The sequence below is a fragment of the Anabas testudineus genome, chromosome 6, assembly GCF_900324465.2.
Source record: "Anabas testudineus chromosome 6, fAnaTes1.2, whole genome shotgun sequence".
Classification (NCBI taxonomy): domain Eukaryota; kingdom Metazoa; phylum Chordata; class Actinopteri; order Anabantiformes; family Anabantidae; genus Anabas; species Anabas testudineus.
This window is the reverse complement of record NC_046615.1, coordinates 8,619,058-8,641,175: the sequence shown is the minus strand read 5'-3', so window position 1 is coordinate 8,641,175 and position 22,118 is coordinate 8,619,058. Positions and strand designations below refer to the sequence as shown.

The window sequence follows — 22,118 nt, the reverse complement described above, 5'->3', positions numbered from 1 at the left end:
CAACAGGCAATTATGGTTCATCTCTTTATAAAACACTTTAGGCGCTGTGTAAATGTACACAAGCTTTGGTCTGAGGTCCAGCATCATAAACCAGATCCATAAAAGGAACAGTGATGTACAATTGGTGGTCAGCTCACATGACTTAAAATACCCCGGCAAGCCAAACGCGGTTGTGCAGGTCAAGTTCTTGGGTATGAATTGCAAGAAGCCAGACCAAAGTTTGTGAACAACCCATTAAATATTTGTTAAAATCTCAGAATGAAAACACTTTTTAAAATCAGTAACCTGGAACCTGAAATTTGAAAACACAAGAATACAGGGTATTGCAAATCCTCTTTGTAATAACAAAGGTCAGTGCAAACAACAAAATGATGTTTAGACACAGTACATCTTGTTATATATGGTATCACTGAATGTAACAATATAAACATGTTTGACCATTAGGTCCTTGTACAGTATATTATGGCTCAACTTCCTTTTCTCAAGAACTTAAAACTGACAACAAAGTTGCTGCAATGGCTCTAAGATATGGCTGTGCATAATATTACATTAAATACATTTAGCATTTGTTTACTTTTCTCCCTGGTCAGAACAGTGTGCTAAGGAATCGGTCACCGTTTTATTAAGTCTAGCTTACTATGAGTGCTTTCACAGACAAGCATTATAGGTAGCATTTACATCATGGCCAGAACTAGTTTCCCCAAAAAGAATCTTAGGACTATATATATGTGCTAAAAGGCAACATCCTCCTTTAGCTTACATCCAATCTGTAACACTTCCGACCACTAGATGGAGCTACTCTTCTGTCAGGAAAACATAACTGGGGAACGTTTTCTTTCAAATTGATAGCATCCTACCAAACAATTAAAAACAAAAAGGAGCAGCAAAGTACCCACAGAGTAACTTCTATTACCTGCCTTAGAAAAAAAAACATAACCTGACCTTGTAAATGAAACGAGCTTCAGTATTTACATCATTGACATTATGCACCAAGTCTTCCTTGCTGGTGGTGCTGACAAGTTTAACAATCCTTTCAAAAGCTTGCACTGACAGTTCTTTGGTGCAACATGGTTTAGTGGTCCTTTGTTATCAAGTATTGACCTAAAAATGCACTATAGAAACTATATTGCATATTAAGTTTCTCACTACAGTTCTTCTCATACTGTTACTGTTGACGTACTGTTATGATGTGTGAGCCTGCTCACAGTTGACTAAATATACATATATAGGCTCCAGGTGCTTTAGTATGATGACCTTACTCTGCGGCCTCAAAAGCCCTTGTTTTGGAGGTGCTACTCATTGCGCTGTGATCAGGTTAAGACACTTTTTTGGAACAAAATGAAACTAACTGGAAAACAACTTGTGGTGAAACATGCGGCTGGTATTAGACTATGTAATTTCTGCTGTAATTTCTCATTACTAGATTCAAAACTGAAAACTAAATCTGGTCTCACACACTAAGTTAATACACAATTCTTGTGTAGCAAACAGTAACGCAGGACGGCTGTTTTAGTTGACCTTAAAAAGTTGAACTGCCCTAGGAAAAAAAGGTGCAAGTATCACAGAAGTCTGTATTTCAATGAGAAAAGTCCTGACGGACACACACACACATTTTTGTATGAAAGTCATTGTGAGGACACTCAGGACATAATGCATTCACAAGCCCCCTACTGTGCGTAGGACATGCTAATCTACTCTGTATTGATTTTTATTTTATCACATGTACTGCCTTCCCCTAACCCTAAACATCACAACAAACTGCATCACCCTAAACTTTACTCTAAACAAAACTAACATCTAATTCTAACTCTAACCCTAAAAGCTAGCCCTACTCCGAAATTTCTCTTTAAACTCCCTTCTTATTGTGAAGACCGGCTAAAATGTCCTCACTTTGTAAAATGTCCTCAGTCAAAAGGTTAAAAATGCATGCTGGTCCTCACAATAGCCATACAAACACACACACACACACACACACACACACACACACACACACACACACACACACACACACACACACAAAACCTTTGCCACATTGAACAGCTACTGGCCGTTTATCTCTTGAATGACTTAGAAAACTAATCAAGCATTAAGAAAGAGTGGACGCCTCAAAAGGTCACTGATTTGGGCAGCTGCTGTCCACCTGGAGGCATCCTGCAAAAGTCTGGACTGGATCGGACCATAGGCACCCCTACTACTGACTGTCCTGGGGGCCTGGAGTGGCCTGGGGGAGATCCGGTGTACAATAATGGTGCTGGGAAGGCAGAATGGTCCCTGGGGCCCCTGGAGATAGGCTTAGCGTAACTGGGTGAGGTGGTTCTGTGTGTGTCTGAACAGTTGGCAGTGCTACCCTGAAAGGGAGTAAATCTATCAGCAAAACTAGGTGGAGGAGGGGGGATGATAGAGTCCTCAACCCAGCTGTCCTCTCCTTCATATTCTGGCTCTTGAGGCAGACTAGGGAGAGAGCACATCGAGGAAGGAATAGGGGAAGGGGAAGAAGGGATGAAAACAAGAGGTGGAGGCAGAGGGTAGAGAGCAGGGTCATACTCTCTGTCAGTGGTGTGCATTCTGATAATTTCCTCAGGAGTGGATCCCAGCAGCCTCTCCAGATAGCGGTCCTCCTCATCAGCCTCTGACAGGTTGTCATACTGGGAGGTGTTGGAAGGTCGTCTGTCTCCAGTGGCCACTGGGACATGGAGAGAGACAGGGAACTTGGTTGGCTTTGGGGGAGGAAGTTTGGGAGAGGATGAGGATGGAGTGAAGGCACAAGAAGGTAAAGGCTTAGAGGGAGGAGGATGTTTCGGTGGGAGGTGTGGAGAAATGACTGGTTTTGGGCAAAGTTTTGGCTTCATGTGAGGGACAAGTGGAGAGGCAGCGTGGGGGGACGGAGAGCGACGTCGGGTCTCTGGACAAGTCACTGTCCCTAGGCATTCACTGTTCTGAAGTTTTTGGCCATTCTGGTCTGGGTAAAAGAAAGGTGGAGGTGGCAAATCTGGAAGGTTCATGATCTCCTCCTCAGAAATGGTAAGAGTATCCAACGGAGGGGCTTCATATGGTGGAGGCCAGTCGATAGGCTCCTCCCGTGTCTCTGGGTCAACAAGCTGGATCCCCTGTGTTCTCCCATTTTCGAGGGATTTCTTCACATCTCTGTCCAAAACTACTACAGCAGAGGGTTTGTTGGCTGTTGGAGGTAATGGAGGAGGCCTCACAGGAGATGGTGTTCTTTGTGTGTGGACTACAACTGGATCTGGTGAAGGCAGAGAAGGTGGGTTTTCCTTGGAGGGATTTCTCAAGTCCTGGGGGTCTGCAGGAGAGGGGGTCTGATGTGGGGTGATGCTGTCTGTTTGCTGGGCCTCTGTATTGTGCTGACTGTGGGCCTGCAGATCTATTTTGACCTCAAGGGGAGAGTCAGGCTGCAGCGGAAGTAAGAGAACTGGTCTCTCTTGACCCAGAGGTTTCTTTGGTAGCTCGTCTGACTTTGCTACAACAGAGAATGGGCAATAAGGAATACATCAACAAAGGCAGATGCATCAGGCATAGAGAGCAATGTATGTTTACACTAAAAATGTAAGAAACTGTAAGAATACAAGAACATAACTGCACCTGGAGGAGGTTGGTCCAGCTTTTTACTACGAAGCTCAGACATAGAAGCCTGTAGCTGTTCAATCACCATATCATCAGACAAGAAGTAAGAAGCAGCCAGCTGCTCTTGGAGGAACTCCCTTAGGTCCTCTAACTGAAGCTTCTGCAGGCGCTCTGATTAGACGCACACAATACAGAAACAAACAAAATGCAATTGAACTCATCCACTGAGTAACACAAATCTGTGAAGTTAAATACAGCACTGCAATATGGCAAAACATAAATAAAAGAAATTATATTTTCAAAAAATGCACTTTAACAGAGACCTCACTTTGAGATGCCAAATAGAACTGGCTCAAGTTGTTTTGCAAGATTTGAACCCTCAGAATGTGCTGAGGCAACTGCCGTTCAAGCCTCCAATGAAAAGTCATCTTTCAAGTCCTCTCCACAGCAACAGGCCAGCTGCATTATGTAAGCCATCCAGTTAGGAGGCAGCCAAGCGAGAGACAGCGTGCGATGTAATCCACACACTAACACTCACTGGTACAGCAAAAGCAACTGTGGCTGTATCTGGGCACGAAGCTGGTTTTTGACTCATTTAGTGTAGCATAGCATGGAAGACTAGGAATAAGCCTCATACTCACTCTTGTGTAACTTGAGAGCTGTGTAAGCCATGGCGGTTAGCATCTTCTCTCCCTCCAATATGAAGATGTCCCACAAACGCAGGGTAAGGGTGAAAGGGGTCTGTTATGTAAGACACAGCAAAAGAGAGTCAGTCTGGTTAAAAACAAATAATACAATATAATAAAAACAACTGAACCACAAATGTGATGCATGTCTGAAAGGAAAGTGAGGAGACATATATAAATCTGGTACTAGAACAAGGAAAATTATATCTTTTAAACAGCTGACAAAATGTGAGAAATGACTTACTCTTTCGATGAAGCATTGCAGAAACCATTTGGTGGTGTAAATTCCTGTTGTCATCTGTTCCTTGTCCTGTGGGGCAAGAATGGATGAGAAATAGTTTCTATGAGATTTCACGACTCCTAATCGTTCTGTGTTATAAATTTTCCTGGCTCTTGGACCCAGTAACACTCTGAACATGTGTCCTTTAGCAACATAAATTAATCAGACGGCTCTGAATGAATCAACTGCAGCACATGGCCCTCTAAGCCATTACTGTATTTTTACTGTGGCTTTGTGCATCTTGCATGAATAGAAAGCATCAGTCATGCAGCTGTAACATAACTCACCAGGTGTTTTTTCAGCTTAGGCAGCATTTTGGAGAGGATCAGCTCATGATGAGTCTGGAAACGCTGCAGCTTGGGAAATCCCGGGATGAAGAACCCTAGCACAGAGAACAAAACAAGCCAGCAGACAATAAATAGTGTATGATGATGGAAATACAAAAGACATAATATAAAAAAATTTAAAAGAATTTCGCCTCATAAAAGATTGTCTTGTCCCATACACAGCTTTTTAATTGTTACAGTTTTAATTAGTCTAAACATTAGTCAGCTCTCTTTTTTTCCAGTTAGTCGTCTGACTCACCATGCATGGCATGTTTGCTGTCGGTGAGAAGCTGTGACAAAGCCCAGAAGGCATCTTCCTCATTCAGGTACATGAGCAGGACGGCAGCAATCTGACTCATCCCCTGGCAGTAGCTCACCTCCTGGTGGAACACAGGAGAAGAGACAGGTTCAATTAAACGGGACCGGCAAATGCAAGGAATTATTCATAATATATTAGAGCACAGGCAGACAGGAAGGGAGATGATGGTAAGAGAGCAACTGAATGTCTCATATGGCTTCATGGCAGACTGTGGATGTGTGTGGTTTCACTAGGCATGAAGAGATACACACCCACTGGACATGCTGCTGAGTCATTATAAACACTTTTACCAAAGGTTGTTCAAATATTTACTCTAACCTAACATACATTCTCAGTAATGTCATGTCTTCACTTTATACTACCGCCAAATTGACTCCACCATGATATAATGATTTACACGAAACATATTGCTCTTGGCAGGCACAGATACACAAAACCAGACACACACTTGGTATCTGTTCATTTGGGGATTGATATGATTCATTGTACATCTAGAAGAGGACACTCCAGCATACCCTTCCAAGGAAATGTTGTAAATATAATTAGGTTTAGATTGAGGTTAAACTACACATTCTTCACATTCTTCCCTATGTACTATCACACAAGCGAAAAGAACAAACACACTTTTCCCCACCATCCCTCCCCTTCTCTCTCTCGTGCTCTCCTGCTGACCCAGTTTCTTACAAGCAGTGTCAGGAGAGGGGAAAAAGGAAAATGGAACGGCACATGCCCATTTCCTCTGGCTCAAACACCTCTAACACACAGAAGCCAATAAGAGAAACAGACATAGACTGTGTCTGTTTAGAAATGTGCTGCACTACACAAGATACTCAGGAACAGAAGTATTACCAACCAAACTAAAGGAAGCAATCTGTGCTTAGAAATGAATGAATACACACAGATTAATGTACATTATATGTTGATTTTGATTACATTTGATCTGCATTTACTGTCTTTTAGTAAATGTGGTGACAAAGAACATTTCTGCAAATTAAGAGTTGATTTAAACAATTAATTGATTATTAACTAAATAATTGTTTCAGCTTTAACATTTTGCTTTGCTAATTGAACACGTACAGTTCTGTACATGTAAAGAGGAAGTTAGTCTAACAATGTGGGCAATGTGGTTGTGGATTCAGTGGCCGTCTGACTGTTTTACTGTGTTGCTGTACATTCAGGCTGAGACACATTCATGAATAAAAGATCTTACCCTAGGCTCTAAACAAGAATGTGAACAGAGTTGTTTGGAGTGCTTGGCTTGTTGTTTGCTATATGGAAACAGACACACTGGAAGGACTTTCAGCTGCTGCACCGCTGGTGTGTTGCTTTTGCAGTGCAGCCAGTGTAAACAAAACTCCTCTACATTATGTAAGACACATTTACACACACACAGGTATGCACACGCAAACACACTTACCGTGTTGTAGACAGAGTAAGCTGCTAGTACGTGAAAGAGAGCCTGCTGCCTAGAGAGGGAACAGAGAAACCATAAGTTAAAAATCGAGGATGTGATACCTTAGCAACAATCAAGCAAGTAGAAACAACATGCTGGAGCATGGCAGAACTTGACAATGGCAATTGGATAATGGCCATATGTGTACTGATTTCCTAATCACCTCATTCCTACATTAACTCCATCTATCAGCAAAGACAGATCATAAACAGCTGCAAACATCATCCTGGTGGTGTAGAAAACTGTTTGCGTCTATGCTTGTATATATTGTTGTGGGTAGTTTGTCACTCCATCTAGTGTGTCTACACCTGATATATCATATTATTACCTGTGATCAGATATTGTGATACATGCCTAATGTCTAAATAAATTGTCTAAATATGTTGCAGCCCATTACTGTACACCAGGAGTCTGGGGCAGGGGCTTTAGCGAATACAGTGTAGATGAGCAAAGTTTCCCCCCTAGGACTTCAATAGGAACTAATTGTCTTACAGACGGTGACAGAGAGAGGAAAGGAGTTTAAAATAGCTTTCAGTGTCTTCACATGAGCGAGACAGCTGTTGACTTGCAGGGAAGGACTGGGCAGCCAAGCAGGATGGAGTGATGTTTTGGTGTTTGGAGTCAGTTGCTTTGAATTGAAAAGGAAGTACGTAACAAAAGACACAGTCACACACACTATGAGTTAAAACTGAAACGGACAACCCAGCTGCTTTCACAACTGTCCCACAAACACCAAAGCACATTCCGTAAAACATGACAGCCTGTTTGTGTTCTGAATGTTATGTAACTTGTTTATTTTTTCTGTCTATTAGCATTATATGTACATTATGTATTATTATCAGAAAATAATTTGGGCAGTGTTATTCTACACAAACACACTTGGTGTCGGTGCACATTTGTGTATGAATGCCATTTCCTGTGGGGCTTTGAGCACTGACAGGAAGGCTAATAAAACGCTGCAAAGAGGAAACCACCGGTTTTGTGTGTATGTGTGTTTGTGTTCTGCTTTAAAATTTAAGCCAAAAAGGTCACAGGCTGCAGAAACCTTAGCAAGGTCAAACCTGGACATGTAAGATGACAAACAAAACCAAGAACACAGGAGAGACAACTATATTGTGTCACTTCAAGTTCAGGGTAGAATTCATCTGATCCAAAAGAAATATAAGCAGTAAGTTTGCTCAGGTTATAAATAATATAAATAAAGATAAGATGGTAATAATGTACTAGTTAGATAGATGGAATCAAGTAAATATGTAGAAAATCATGTAGATGCACTGAAATACTAAAATAGTTGTTCTGCTTCCTGCTGAGGAAAATACTCACTTGACTCCAAAGCGATCCATAAACATGATGTGGTTCCTGAAGGTTCTGTTCACATCTAGGTCTATCTGTTTAATCTCTGTGGACAAGCTACGAGCCTGCTGCTTCATTCTCTGAAGGACAGAGGGACAAAAAAATATCAAAGTAAACTGTCAAAGTATCCACATGATAGAATAGTTGTTACCAGATTTAAGAGTCACACCTCATATTTTCCCTGGTTATCTTCTTTCACTTTCTCTATGTCCAAAAGTAAGGCCCATGCTTGGCCTCTGAGCTGCAGAGGGATGCCTTTATACACACGCTTCACCAGCTGAAACACATGTAACAGAGACATATGAACAGATATGAATAGACACTCTCCAAACATAAAGAGACAGTAGTCATCACAACAACCACAGGAAAGAGGCAGAGTGGATGAATGCTGCTTTATGGTGTGTAGCCCTCTTGACTCTCTTGAATGACTAGGATTAATCACATATGCTAATACACAAGCTTTAACTGTCTAGAACAACCGAACAATAAAGGATTAAGCTGTGGTTGAAAGTGGAGTGGAAAACACATTATATATTTTAATAGAAAAATGGAGAAGTCAGTGCTAATTTAAGACAGTATGTTAGTGTGTGTGACAGGCGTCAGACATCAAGGAGTCACAAACCTTATCGCTGTTAATGTACTTGTCCCAGTTCTTCACCATCTTCAGCCATTTCTCCACTCGTTCTATCTCCTGCTGCTTTTGCTGTGGAGAGGAAAGACAGACATACATGTCGTACCCTACATGTGTAAAAGGATGTAATTGTGTTACATGCAAGGTCAAAATGTGGATTTGGTATGCAGCAAATGAAGGTTATACCTTCTCTTCATGCGCACTGGGTGTCGGCAACTCTTTCTCACTGGAGCAGAAACACATAAAATGTATTAGAAATGAGAGGATAATTTAAGTTTAGTAATATAAGACAACACTATGAGAAAGATTCAGGAGAGAACGAGCAGGAGAGTAGGAAAAATAACCTAGATACAAATGAAGGTATTCTGCTGAAATTTGATTCACCATTAGGAAGCTGTCAAGAGTGTAACTTACTGCAGGAAGCCGAAGCGGTCAGTGACCTTATAGATGCTGTAGTTAGCATCCTCCCATGGGTCGATGTCGACACCCTCCTGCCTGCCCTAAAATATCCACATATCATAATCTCTATTAACAAATATCAATATATAAATACCAAATCCCATGTGGCCAAGACTCATTGAACAAATGGAAAATATTCCTTTGCTTTAAAGTTGTTTACTAGCACGCTGATTATGTTTGCTAATGTGGTAGTCAGGAGGGAAAATAATTACTGTGCACAGCATACCTTGTCATATTTGGAGATTATTTCAGCACGTTCCTCTGCTATTAATGTGTCTATGTCCTTCTTCATGTCAAAATCTGAAAGAAAGCAGATACTAATATTTGGCATCAACTATATTCATGTGGTTGAATATTGACATTTGTAAAATACTGCCGGTTCTTGGTGTCAGTGTATGCAGAATATGAAAAGATGCAAAAGACCAATTAATATGCTATAGTTAATATAGTTGTCAACATATTATCAACTTGCTTGCTTATTGTGACTACTTATCGAACACAAAAACATTAGACAAATGTCACACTACCTAAGATAAAAGTCCAGATTATATTATTCTTGTGTTCAGTAGTGCAGTTTCAGAAGACCTGCATCATATTTTGTGCTTTAAAAATAAATGTTGTTGCATGCTAGAGTCTATACAAAGCCAAAGAATGAGGACACAAGCTACAAGGTCATTAGCAACTTCCTGTTAATGTGCCAAAAGCTTCAGTTGACAAACCTCTGACTTTATTTAGACTACAGCTTGAGAATGTGAAGTAATGATTAGTGGAATACCGAAGATTGTTTGGTTGGTGTATTTCATGTATTAATTCTCATCACATCTGATTTTGTAAACAATGCAGTCTGATACCAGGTAGTACATGTGTATGCACCTAAAGCTGACACTAGTATTTGACTTGCCTTAAGGAAGATCAGTCGTAGTACAGTCTTCTGAATAAACTATAGAAGCTTAGTGTGCAGTCATCTTTATTATTTTTTCATGCACAGCACTAACCAGTACCTAGATTCTGGTGTGCATTCATTGGACTACTCTACCAGACCTCATTTTCTAGCAAATCTGTTACATCTGACTGCCTTCATTCCAGGCTACTTGGTGGTTAATCACAAGCAGACAGTCACAACGGGCCAGTGAGTTACAAAAAGGATGTTTCTAACTTAGTATGTCTAGTACAGCACATGTGTGTATTTCTTCTTTCCGCTTGTGTGCACATAAAATTGCACTGGTGCTAAATAATAGAATTTCAGAAGCAAGAAAGCAAAAGTATAGTCTGGGCTCATGGAAAAACAAATAGAGAAGTGGACAACTAATACCAGTGCTCATAGTGAAACTAAACTAAGATGGACCTGGGCCAGCCCCCTTTTTCTGACCCCAGTCTGCCCCTTTAAGCCTGATTCTAGCCTTCCCTGCTAGCCCTGACAACTGCTAGGCTCAATAATCGCCCAAGAGAGAACAGCTTCACCACTTGTCTGCCAGGTCAGCATCTCAGAATGATGTCTGGATATGAATGTTATGCCAGCTATGCCTAGCAGTCACTGGATGAAAGAAGATAAAGCCCAGGACTGATACTCTCTTTAAATGTATCGTATACATTAAAGCATCAGATTTAAAAACCAGCCATAGGACTTAATTTTAATCAACAATTAAAACAACTACCATTTTAATCATCTATATTTGTATGTAATGTGACAAACATGAAATGGGAGAAATTTGAAATCAAAGTAAAGTAAGTAAATTCAATATAGCAAAGTATTTTAGCTTCACTTTTCAGCTTCACTTTGATTTTTAAATTGCTTAGTAGTTCAAGTTATAAAGCTAAAATATAAAATGAACTTTTTACAATTGTCTCAGTTTACAACAAACTTTACTGCGACACAATCTGTGACACCACAGGAAAACCGCTACAACAAACACTGCACTCCAACTGTTCCAGTAGCAACAGGTGTGAGGACACCTGCCACACCTCTCATAAAGACCCCTTAACTTTCCCCTACAAACACTTTGTGCTGACTAGTAGATATTTTGTCCACAACATTTCCCACAGAATTATTTACATTTTAATTTTGGAACAATGATTTAAGTGCTGGAAAAACTAGAAGATGCAACTGGTCTGGGGGTATTTATATTGTTTAGAAGTCATGTAACACCCAAACATAATGAAATATAATTACTAGCTCCACAAAGTTAATACAGTATTTTATGATGTTCAAATATATACATAAGTGCTAACTGCTTTACCTTAACCCCCTAACCCTAATCCATGTCTTTAGATGGTGGGAGGAAGACGGAATACCCCAAGAGAAACCACGTAGAAACTTTAAAACACAAACTCCACATAGAAAGGATCCTGGTCGAGCGATCGATTCACATCTTGCTGTAAATCATCAGCTCTTGCCACTAAACCACTGTGCCGCACAAAAATTGTGACTTGTAATTAAAATAATAGATATTAGTCAAACACCCTGGTTTATTTTTCTTTTGCTTTTCCTATAATCAGAACTTAACATTAACGATGTCCATATAGATGTTCAACTTCGAGGTCATCAGGTACCACGTTCCTCAATCATTATTACCCCATTTCAAAAACCTTAGTATCCAGGTTTCTCTGTCACAGCAACAGCTGAGCCTGTTGTCCAACAGGTGGTCAGTGAAACCAGACCACTGAACAAACGCATTCAGCTGCTCTTCTTTGTGCAATTTCCCTTTTAACGTCCATCTGAAATCCAGGCTATTTCAGGTTTTTCATGACATCAGCATATTTCTCTGGACAGCTAAGTAGGTTGTCTTTGAGTTGTTGCATTAGCCTTGCTCTAACCTTTCCTACATCACATGATCAGTAAAAAAGTTGCCTACCTGGCCCTGTACTTTCTACACAGGCGGCAGCACAGGAAGCACAGACATTAAATGAAATGCAAAGTTTTAGCAGAGACGACAAGAATACACATTGCTAAAAATATATTTGTCAGTAAATTAACTAAAAAAAAACCAATAAACTATGTAGGTCTGTGTTTATGCGACTGGTCTTCATACAGTAATAATAAACACTTGTTTTATTTTCCTGTCTGCATCTGTCATTTTGTAAATGGGTGTATAAAGGTCTGTTTTTATTCATCTTTAGGTTCAAGCTGCTTACTTCCGGTGTTGAGTCTCCAGACTGCTGATAGTATTGTCTTGGCTCAGGAAGAAAAGGAAACCAGTCACCACCACCCCTTCAACAACAGGTTCAATGAGCATTGCAAAAGGAGTGTGACTACAAAAGCGGTCTTCCTTTAACCAAAAACCGAAAAGGAAAACCCCTTATACTGACAAAAGCCTTAAATGATCCAAACTTGGTGTTTGCAGTCAGCAAGGAAGACATGAGTAATACCACAGGATGGTTAGCTCATTAGTACATTAACACTACTGGTATTTTGTTTATAAGTCACCACCACAGCTGAGTGACTGTCAAAAACACTGCATCTCATGATTGGTTTAAAGAAATTTACTTGTAACAGCTGTTTTCAGTGGCTAGACAGGTGGTTAGTTGTGGGGAGACTTGGGGTTTTAAACATATGGAAGATGGAGAGAAAAAAAAAGTGAGTAAACAGCCGTCAAGGTCACTGAGTGGGAGGGAGATCGTGTAAATTCATACAGTTGAGGGGCTGTTTAGTTAGTAGGTGTGTGCTGTGAGCGGGAATGTACAATGACAAAGATTTTCATTAAGGGAGTTAAATGTGGAGTCTTGACAGTAAGTGCTGACATATTACATACATATAACAAGATCCTTTCACAATACTCAAAGTGGTAGGCTGGTGGTAGGCTGGTCAGTTTAGACAACAAACAGACAGTGGATCAGAACCAACAAAGAGGTAGTAGTAAAAAAAACAGTAAAAAAACTATTTGCTGTGTGGCTGGAGTTTGATCACCTGGGTGCTTTCAAAATAAAACACTTTAAGTGGGGCCTGGGTGACATCATTTCCTGTTATGACATAGAGCTCTAAATCGAGCCACGGTATATAAGCTCTTGGTGCACTGTTGTAACCACAAACAGTCTGCAAAGCATTCTGAATCAGCTACTTACAGTGCATTGACAAGAAGTGTGCATTTTTCTTGTCTTAATGATGAAATGTTAGGACTCATAACTCAATTGCAATAAAACCACTACAATTTAATTTAAATTTAATTTAACTTTATTTTACATATTCTTCTTTATTTGTTTACCCCATTCGATTACAATAATAAAGGACACGGCCTGTTTAACATATTTCTACTCATCTTGGATCCATGATCATCTCTCATTTGGCTTATAATCAATCTTAATCATAAGGTATTATACAGCAATAAGGAGTGACTCAGTTGTCCACTTAACGTGGGACAGTGGAAACTCTGACTACATAGAGTGTAAGGTGTGTGCGTGTATATTAGAGAGCTGGCATCCTGAGCTAAATAACCTCAACTGAAACCACAGTGGGGTGTGGGAACTTCATATCAGCATTACCACTCACTCACTTTGCAAGAGACTTAACCTGTTGCATCTAAAACCCAAAAATGTGTTACTTGGGGCCGTTCGTTGAAAAAACTAGATCATAATCAGTACACAGATGTCAAAAGGACATCCTTATCAATTACTTACATATGATCACATTTTAATTTTCACTGAGCATCTTCTGGCACTCAAAACTCTAGCCCTAAACTGCTGATGGCGTGATGAAAGGGAAGATGACAGATGTTGAGTTCTCCTTACCACTGAGTGATTAGTGCTCTGTGGTCAGCCAAACTACACTCTGGCTCTGAGATCAGACAAGTTTGGATCAAGTAATCATTCAACCTGGTTAACCTCACAGAGCAAATTCCCATTCCGTGCCAAGCTTATTATACATCTGTGTCATTTCTTATGACTCTGTATTATAAACTCCTATCATCTGCTCCACACATGCTTACATTACCTCGCCTAGGGGTCTTAATTTACCACCCAGCAAGTATCAAAACACCAGTTTAATTTCATTATTTATAAATAAAGGCTTCTTAAACTTTTGTTTTTGTATTGCATTCAAAATGACCTGAAAGTGAATATTCTGAATGTAAAATAACTGTTAAAGAGCTATATAATTAGGAGTTAATTCTTAATAGATACAGAATAGAAAACCTGTAGAAAACTGTATTGCGTGTAATTTATAGAGTCCTCCTCTGTCTCTAGTATCTCTAATTCCCATGATATGTTTTGCAATGCAACCTCAGCAAGTGTGTCTAGACAAGGATTTTATAGACAAGGTGTCTATTTTATAATAAAACAACACATTTTTGCAACTGTGGTTACATATCTTTTGATTTCATTATTCAAATGATGTGAACAGTGTGGGATAAAGATTTCTGTAACATGCCGCAGGCATTGCTAATGTACTTCATGACAATAAGCTTCAAATAACGTCCTGTAATGCATTCTGTGTTATTATTCCTGTCATTATATTAACTTAATCCTGTAGACTCATGTTGATTGTAGAGAACAAGCATATCATTCCAGTTCAGAAAAAGGAAGGAGGCTAACAAGCAACCACATGGCTCTAATTTCCACATGAAGAAGTCCCAGATGGTTTCAGTGCTCCAGTTTTCAATGGCTGTCAGCCACAGTGTGTACATGTGAGCATGCATGAGACTAAAACAAGTAGAACATGAAAGGGAAGACTGGTCTAAGGAGGTCTATTTTTAACTATAAAATTAGATTTTTTCGGTTGGAGTTACAGAGGGTTAGGAAGTTTTAGTGTTAATCGCACAATAGCTCCTGTTCCAGGTTCACAAGCAATTAAATTCACCCTCAAGAAAGCCTTTGCTGATTTGCTTTAAACATAACACTGCCACTACCAGTTGTAAAAGGCTTGTTATAAAAAATAAAGCCCCTCAGAAAGGAGGATACACACATACACATATCGGAAACCTAAAAATGCTGGTACGATATGTTACGTACGATATGTTTAACTGTCGTTCTTTCGTTTAAAAGGAAGGCATGAAGTCGAGATGGATCTTCAGAGAAACAAAAAGCACACACTGCACAAATACTGTAAATGCAGGCTTTAGGCTCTGATGTAAGCCATTGTGACTGAATAATACACAATTATGAATAAGTTATATAAAAAAACATATTTGCTTGTTTTGTCCTGTTTACTGTCTTGAAAATGTGCATTTAATAACCAATTACTCCATACGCAATGAATGTATACTTATATAAAGCCCAGATGCTCCCGTCCCCAGAGACATAACAATGATGTAAATGTTCTATGGTACCAAGACATATTTTGCAGGTGTGATGGTGCATGGACAATAGCCAATTGTTTGCCCTTGCTCTCAGCGGTTCCTCTCAGGAATTTTTAGTGACTAAAGTCTCCCGCCATTCTAACTTAATCTACTTTTGACTGGGGTGAAGCGATCACAGAGACCATATAAACTAGAAAATCAACTTAAGATCACAGAGAAGAAACATGCCAAATTAGACCAATGAGAAGTTAGGCTGGGAATCCTTGATGGCCAGACTCAAAGTCTTCTTAGCAGAAGATTCCTCATCGGTATGTCCTTTGTTTCTGTTATATGGCTCTAGTGTTTGTGTTTATGCATAGAAAATAGCAATGATACAGAAACTGTGTGACCCGAGGCTCAACATCTAGAGCACAGACACTGGGGAAAATCACAGGCTTAGAATAGCTTGTTGTCCCCATGGGGCTTTTCTGTCCTGCTCCACTCTGTATTACCACTGTCACTCCGCCTTATCGTTTTTCCATAGCTGAGCACACAGAGCACACATTCGCCATCCCAAACTACCTTACCATTTTCCCCTCATACCAAAAGAAATATGAAGCTAGACTCTGAGAAAGGTGGTTCTCAACACTTCACCCTGTGTCTGTCAGAGCCTGACAACAGTCTCTGGTCATTACAGCTGATAGGGGGGGTCTAAATATAACAATGACCACACAAACTTTTAGATGCTTAAGAAGCATTCCAGCCAAAGAGCCTTGTTTCCCAGGGTGGCAGCACTTTTTTGAGAGGTGGTATGAGGAGCAGGAATGTCAAAGGAACAGGATTCATAAACACACAACCACAGGACGTTGCAGAAAATCCACATTCTCATAAATGAATCCTCCTGGGATGGATGGAGACATAATATCAACAGTGAAGCTAGAGAAAAGCTCCCATCCAAAATGTAAGCAATTAGTGCTACTATATTTTAATATACACTGCCTGCCCAAAAAAAGGTCATCACCTTGATTTAACTAAGCAAATAGGTAAGAGCCTCCAACTGGACAATTAGTGCTCAGATGATTATGTTTAAGCTGGCTACAAGTTATTTAACCCTAATTCATGCATTGAGTAGCTTCTGATTGTGTTTTTTAACAACCATGTCTGAAGACACATCCTGTAGTTGTGGAAAAGATGTTAATCTGTTTTAGAAGGGTCAAATTATTGGCATGCATCAAGCTAAGAAAACATCTAAGGAGATTGTTGAAACTACTAAAACTGGGTTAAGAACTGTCCAATGGAAAAAGGTCATGTGATCTGATGAGTCCAGATTTACCCTGTTGCAGGGTGATAGATGCATCAGGGTAAGAAGAGAGGTGGGTGACCCATCATGCCTAGTGCCTACAGTACAAGCCTGTGAGGGCAGTGCCATGATTTGGTCTTGCTGCAGTTGGTCAGGTCTAGGTTCAGCAACATTATGTGTCCAAAGAATGAGGTCAGCTGACTACCTGAATATACTGAATACTGAATCCATCAATGGATTTTTTTCTTCCCTGATGGTACAGGTATATTCCAATATGACAATAGCAGGTATCATCAGGCTAAAATTGTGAAAAGAGTGGTTCAGGGAGCAGGACACATCATTTTCACACTTGGATTGGCCACCACAGAGTCCAGACCTTAACCCCACTGAGAATCTTTGTGTGACTTTGTTTTTTTGGACAGACTGTAATTTATTGTATTGTAAAACCCTCATTTCAGTCATTGAAATATGACTTTGAACTAAAGATTATGTAAGTTTAAGAAATGCACAGGGGAACTACACAACGTTTTGGGAAGTTGTGTAACCTCACACTGTCATGCTGTTTTAAAATTCCATGTTGTATCTAGTAACGGTCAACACATCCCTACAAACACCAAAAATCATTCTATGTTACAAACCTTCACTGCACAGGCCATCGACAGGCTCACAACAACATGAGATATGATGCATCACTGTTTGTATACCACTAAGATCCCCTCACCACACACCATAGGTTTATACAATGCCAAACATATTAAATGTTTCAAAAACATATACAGAACGTGTAACCCAATCAAAAAAGTTCAACCAGAGCCAAAGTCAGCTGATCTCAAAAGATGAGTAGAAATTATGTTAGGTTTACTGATGGATATTCCACTGGTGATATGATTATCATAGTTTTCATGTTCAGAACACGTTTACACAGAAACTGAGGATTAGAGCACATGCAAGGAAAGCATCCTTAAACCAGTGGGAAAGTGTAATTTAATCATGGTTCAACAACGGGAGGAGGTTAAGTATGTGCAGCACAAACACATTTGAGTGGCATCTAAAAAAGACACAAATGAGACACAATCATAGAGGGGAAATTCCAAGTTAGCCCAATATAGCCTTTATACAAATGCCAAAAGACAAACAGCTATTTGGGCTATTATCCCATGGAGCCATCACTCATCTCCTCAGTGGTACAACAGTTTTCAGTCAGACTACCAATCCAAAGTGTGGACAACAGATTTGGGTAATTAATAGATAAATATAAATGTCATGGTTTCTGGCAGAAGCTAACTCTAGAGCTTAAATGTAATGAACCATAATAGGGCAGAAACTGTCAAAGATGACAGTTGCAAACAACCCAAAAGCATTGAATTTACAATTATCTGAAAAAGAAATAAGCAGATCACATTTTAAAAAGCTTGAATTAGCACCTATTTGGTATTTTGTATTGTTATATCAGACTGCCTTTACATTTGGCAGAGATCAAGTGAACATTATTTGATGACCCGCTTTATCTCCTAAACCACAGCAACGCTTAATAGATAATTCATTATTTTGTTTGACATATTTATGATTAATATAACCACTTTAGCATTCAGTTTAAAACATTAGCTGAAGCCTGTGTGGAGTGCATGGGACAATTTCTTCCCACTGTAGGTTTGTTTTACTGGAAACTCGAAATAGCACGTAGGTGTGAATGTGAGTGTGACCATGGGCCTGTCATAGACGGATGACCTGTTCAGGATGTACGCTTGATACTCAACTAAAGCCTGCTTAAACATGCTTCAGTTGTATTTTCAAAACAACTGAAAAGACAAGACACAAACCCCGACAACACATCTCATGAGTCACACAGCAGGGCTAAAGCCTTTCTATGTTTTCTTTTTTATGGAAAAAGGCTTCACTTTCTGGTGTGTTTTCTGACACTGGTGTGTGTTTGTAGCCTTTTATTGTCCATCATAAAGCCGCCATTCAGCCAGACAAAAAGGCTATTGATGCCTCTCCACTGAAATAATATTATCCCCACAGAATACAATGCTGATTGATGAGAGAACTATAGATTAATAATGCATTTAGTATCACAGCAAGACATTTATATTTAGTAATCATAAAACTAATAATTAAATAAAACATTTTATCATTTCAGTTTAACCAAACTATTTGCTTAACTTGTTTTTCGCAATGTTGGTGTAATGCTTGAATCCAGGAAATGAATCGATAATATATGTAATAAAGTGACAAGAGTGATGATTAACAGAAGAAATATGACAAAGACTTAAACACCAACTCTGATATTACTAAAAAAGGCTAATACTGCTGAGGGAGGCCCACTCACTGACATAAAAACAAAATAACAGCCCAAATGTTCTGCCTCATATGTGGGTCCCATCCTGTTGGCAATCACATCATCGCTCCAGAGTACATTCAAATGTCTGAACGTCACCTTCTGCATTTCTTAAATTATGACTCTAATCAAAACACCAGAAAGGCAAGGTGAGAAGACAGAAACGATGAGAGTATAGCAACAGCGTTATCGCCAGTTCAATTTAAGGCTTCCTCCTCTAACCACAAGTATAGTGTCACACGATGTAAACTGATACATCCATAAGCATACACCTGCAGACGTGTAGGCACAGTCACACCAGCTCAACACCACCTACTTCACATGTACTCACAAGCACTGTTGGTCACTGCCAAATGGCTGTATATATATATATATATATATAAAATAAGGGGAAATAGCTAGAAAAATGTGCAATGGCTTCTAAAAACACATTTGAGGGGGTGGGTGGGGGGGTCACTGAAGATCCTACTCTTAGACTGTGTGTAACATCTCACACTCTATGTACAGTATGAACCAGTGAGACGCCCAGTTAACCTTCCTCAATGGGGACCACTTATGGTAGGACATGACCCAGACCTGATACCAGCCTCTTTCTTGACACGTTAGTGTCTGTAGTCTGTGTAGTGGGCGACACTGTGTATATGACGTTTGAGTATTAAATACGTAGATTATTATCTGAATCACACGTATAGTTCCTGATTTTGGCACTGATACCTGCTGTGTGAATGCGGAACTCATGGCCGTCAAGAGTGAAACTATCTGAAACAGATTACACACACACACACACACACACACACACGACTAACACACAGTAAACACATATACTACTATTTATTATATTGGATAAGTAAAACATGAAAGACACGGGCGGGTCCCCAGTTTAGACGCTTTGTATAACCGATGGAAAGCACATGTGTGAGTGGTGTAAAAGGAGAAATTCCCCAGGAGAAGCGCTAACTCAGTGTCCACACCACAGAGGGTTTGTGCTCGAACAGTAAACACCGTGAACCCAGCTGCACACGCACTGGTGTCCTTTACTGCTCTGTAGTGGATTAGACAGCTAGTATAACCAGTAACAGACCAGATAAAGGGACCGGACGAAGTCACTCACACACTGAACACGACCGAAGCGGCAGCGGCTGGCTCCAGGTCCGGAGCCGTCGCTGGTGCCTACCTTTAGGGGAGACTCTCCTTCCTCTGCCTCGCTGAACCTACACGAAGAAACAAAACCCTCTATTCTCATTCTCTCCCTCCGTGTCCAGAGGAGCCGCCGCCACACGCAGGCACCGCGCTGCTGCTGCTGCTGCTGCTGCTGCTGCTGATGATGATGATGATGATGGACTCGTCCCCGAGAGTCGCCTCGTTCCTCTGACGCTGGTCGAGCGGACTCAGCCCCCAGCCTCGCGCCACATGCCGCGAGCTGGCTGCAGCTGTCTGACAGGACGACGCGCGCGCACGAGGCCGAGGCGGGCGGCGATGCGTTCACGGACCGAAAGTTGGAGCGCGGAAGTTCGGGAATGACCTGCAGGGACTGACCCGAAACACGGCCAGCAGCCATTATTGATTTATTTTTACACAAATATTAATTATTATTATTGTCATGGATGCTTTGCTTAACGTGCGGTTTTACTAGCTGATGTGCAGTCGCTCAGTTGGGTGGTGCGTTTTGCAATATTAGCTTGTTGTTGTTTGGCATATTCATGTTTGGTAAAGAAAAACAAACAAGCGAACAAAAAACAATGGGCTTTTTAACTTTAAAATGCATTATTACCAGCAAAATAGATAAATGTTTTTTGACAAATATTGTAATCTTGCGCCATCTGTTGGAGTAAATGTAGACATACAGCTAGGTGATGGATTTCCCTCCATCATATGACTCTCAGCCCTTTGTGGACGCTTGAATTAAATTGTGACACTGTCATAGTTTCCTGGGACTGTTGAATACAAGAGAGCTATTGTTAACATTATTGGTAGCATCTGCACCTAATATGACAAATCTAAATGTCAGGTATGAAAACAATCTATTTCTGGACTTGAAAGACATTTGTCACAACAGACAGTCTGCCATTACGGCAGAAAGCTGAGGTGCAACTAACTTTAACAATGGCTCTATTCCATTTGACTGTCCTCAAATCTATACTGTTAATTTAGCAAGAACAATGTTAAATAGGTGAAATACAACATGTAGTGATGTTACTAATTACCAGGATTTTCCCCTGCAATATGACAAAAACATCATAATTTCTGCTGCAGAAAGTTCTAGAGATGGACGGGAACCATGCTGCTGAATGTCACTGTGTTGCAGCCCCCACTCTCACCAGAGCTAAGTATTATTTCTTCTGTGCTACCTAATTCATTATATTTCCTGCATTTATAAAACAAGCATTATTTTTCTGAATGAGAGGTCAGACCTGTAACGTCTCCCAAACTTCCTGGACAATTAAGAAACCTGACACTTACATCAAGTCAAATTTGAATCAGATACCAATCTGTAGCAAAGCAAAGGATGCGAGTCAGTTTGCGACGGAAATGTGAACGTGGTCACTATTTACTGCTTTGAACCACTTTTACCAAAATCTGCTCGCAGCTGCTTTGAGAGAAGGGGTTAGACTGACCTGTCATTCAGGAAATACCGCTTGCTTGTATTTATAACTGCAGGCCACAAACAGCAGCAGAGGAGCAGAGATGTTGTGTGATTGTAGTGAAGTATAGAAATTAATGAAAGTTACATTTTTGATAATTAAAATTCATTTAAAACTTTGTGAATTGCTGTTGTTAACCCACTCAACTGCAGGATATATTTACAACCCTATCCACACCAATTTTGCATATTTCCATCTGAAGAAACTATTCAGCTACCAAATTGTTAAGCTTTTTAAGGACATTTTATTTTCAGCAAATCTGTATAAATTGATGTGAACAAAAGGAATCCACAAACCAAAGCTTTAACTAGGTCAGTATACTTTAAGATACTTCAGACACCGATCAACACTGTTCAATCTTTAAATGGATCTCAACATATTAATTTATTATTCTACCATTTAGTATTTTATTATCTTTTACAATTTTTTATTTTGTGCTGCTTTTACAATTTGCCACCTTCTCTATTAATTTCAAAGGATGATGTTACACACTGATTTTTTTTTTTTTACTTTTCTGTATTTTTTTTTTTTTTTTGCCTTATG

At 40.0% G+C, this 22,118-nt stretch overlaps 1 protein-coding gene across 1 annotated transcript; it reads right to left on the bottom strand.

Moving 5' to 3' along the window:
* Positions 1-10: 10 nt before the first annotated feature.
* Positions 11-20,395, bottom strand: si:dkeyp-19e1.3 (USP6 N-terminal-like protein). The gene is made up of 15 exons (XM_026366445.1): positions 20,108-20,395; positions 9,316-9,389; positions 9,045-9,130; positions 8,817-8,856; positions 8,622-8,702; positions 8,169-8,276; positions 7,970-8,079; positions 6,611-6,659; positions 5,134-5,254; positions 4,836-4,930; positions 4,513-4,578; positions 4,224-4,323; positions 3,601-3,753; positions 1,988-3,478; positions 11-1,953 (listed from the first exon to the last, which is right to left on the bottom strand). The coding sequence occupies exons 2-14, from the start codon at positions 9,379-9,381 to the stop codon at positions 2,106-2,108; spliced, it is 2,448 nt and encodes an 815-aa protein (XP_026222230.1). The 5' UTR covers positions 9,382-9,389; positions 20,108-20,395; the 3' UTR covers positions 11-1,953; positions 1,988-2,105.
* Between the last annotated feature and the right edge of the window lie 1,723 nt (positions 20,396-22,118).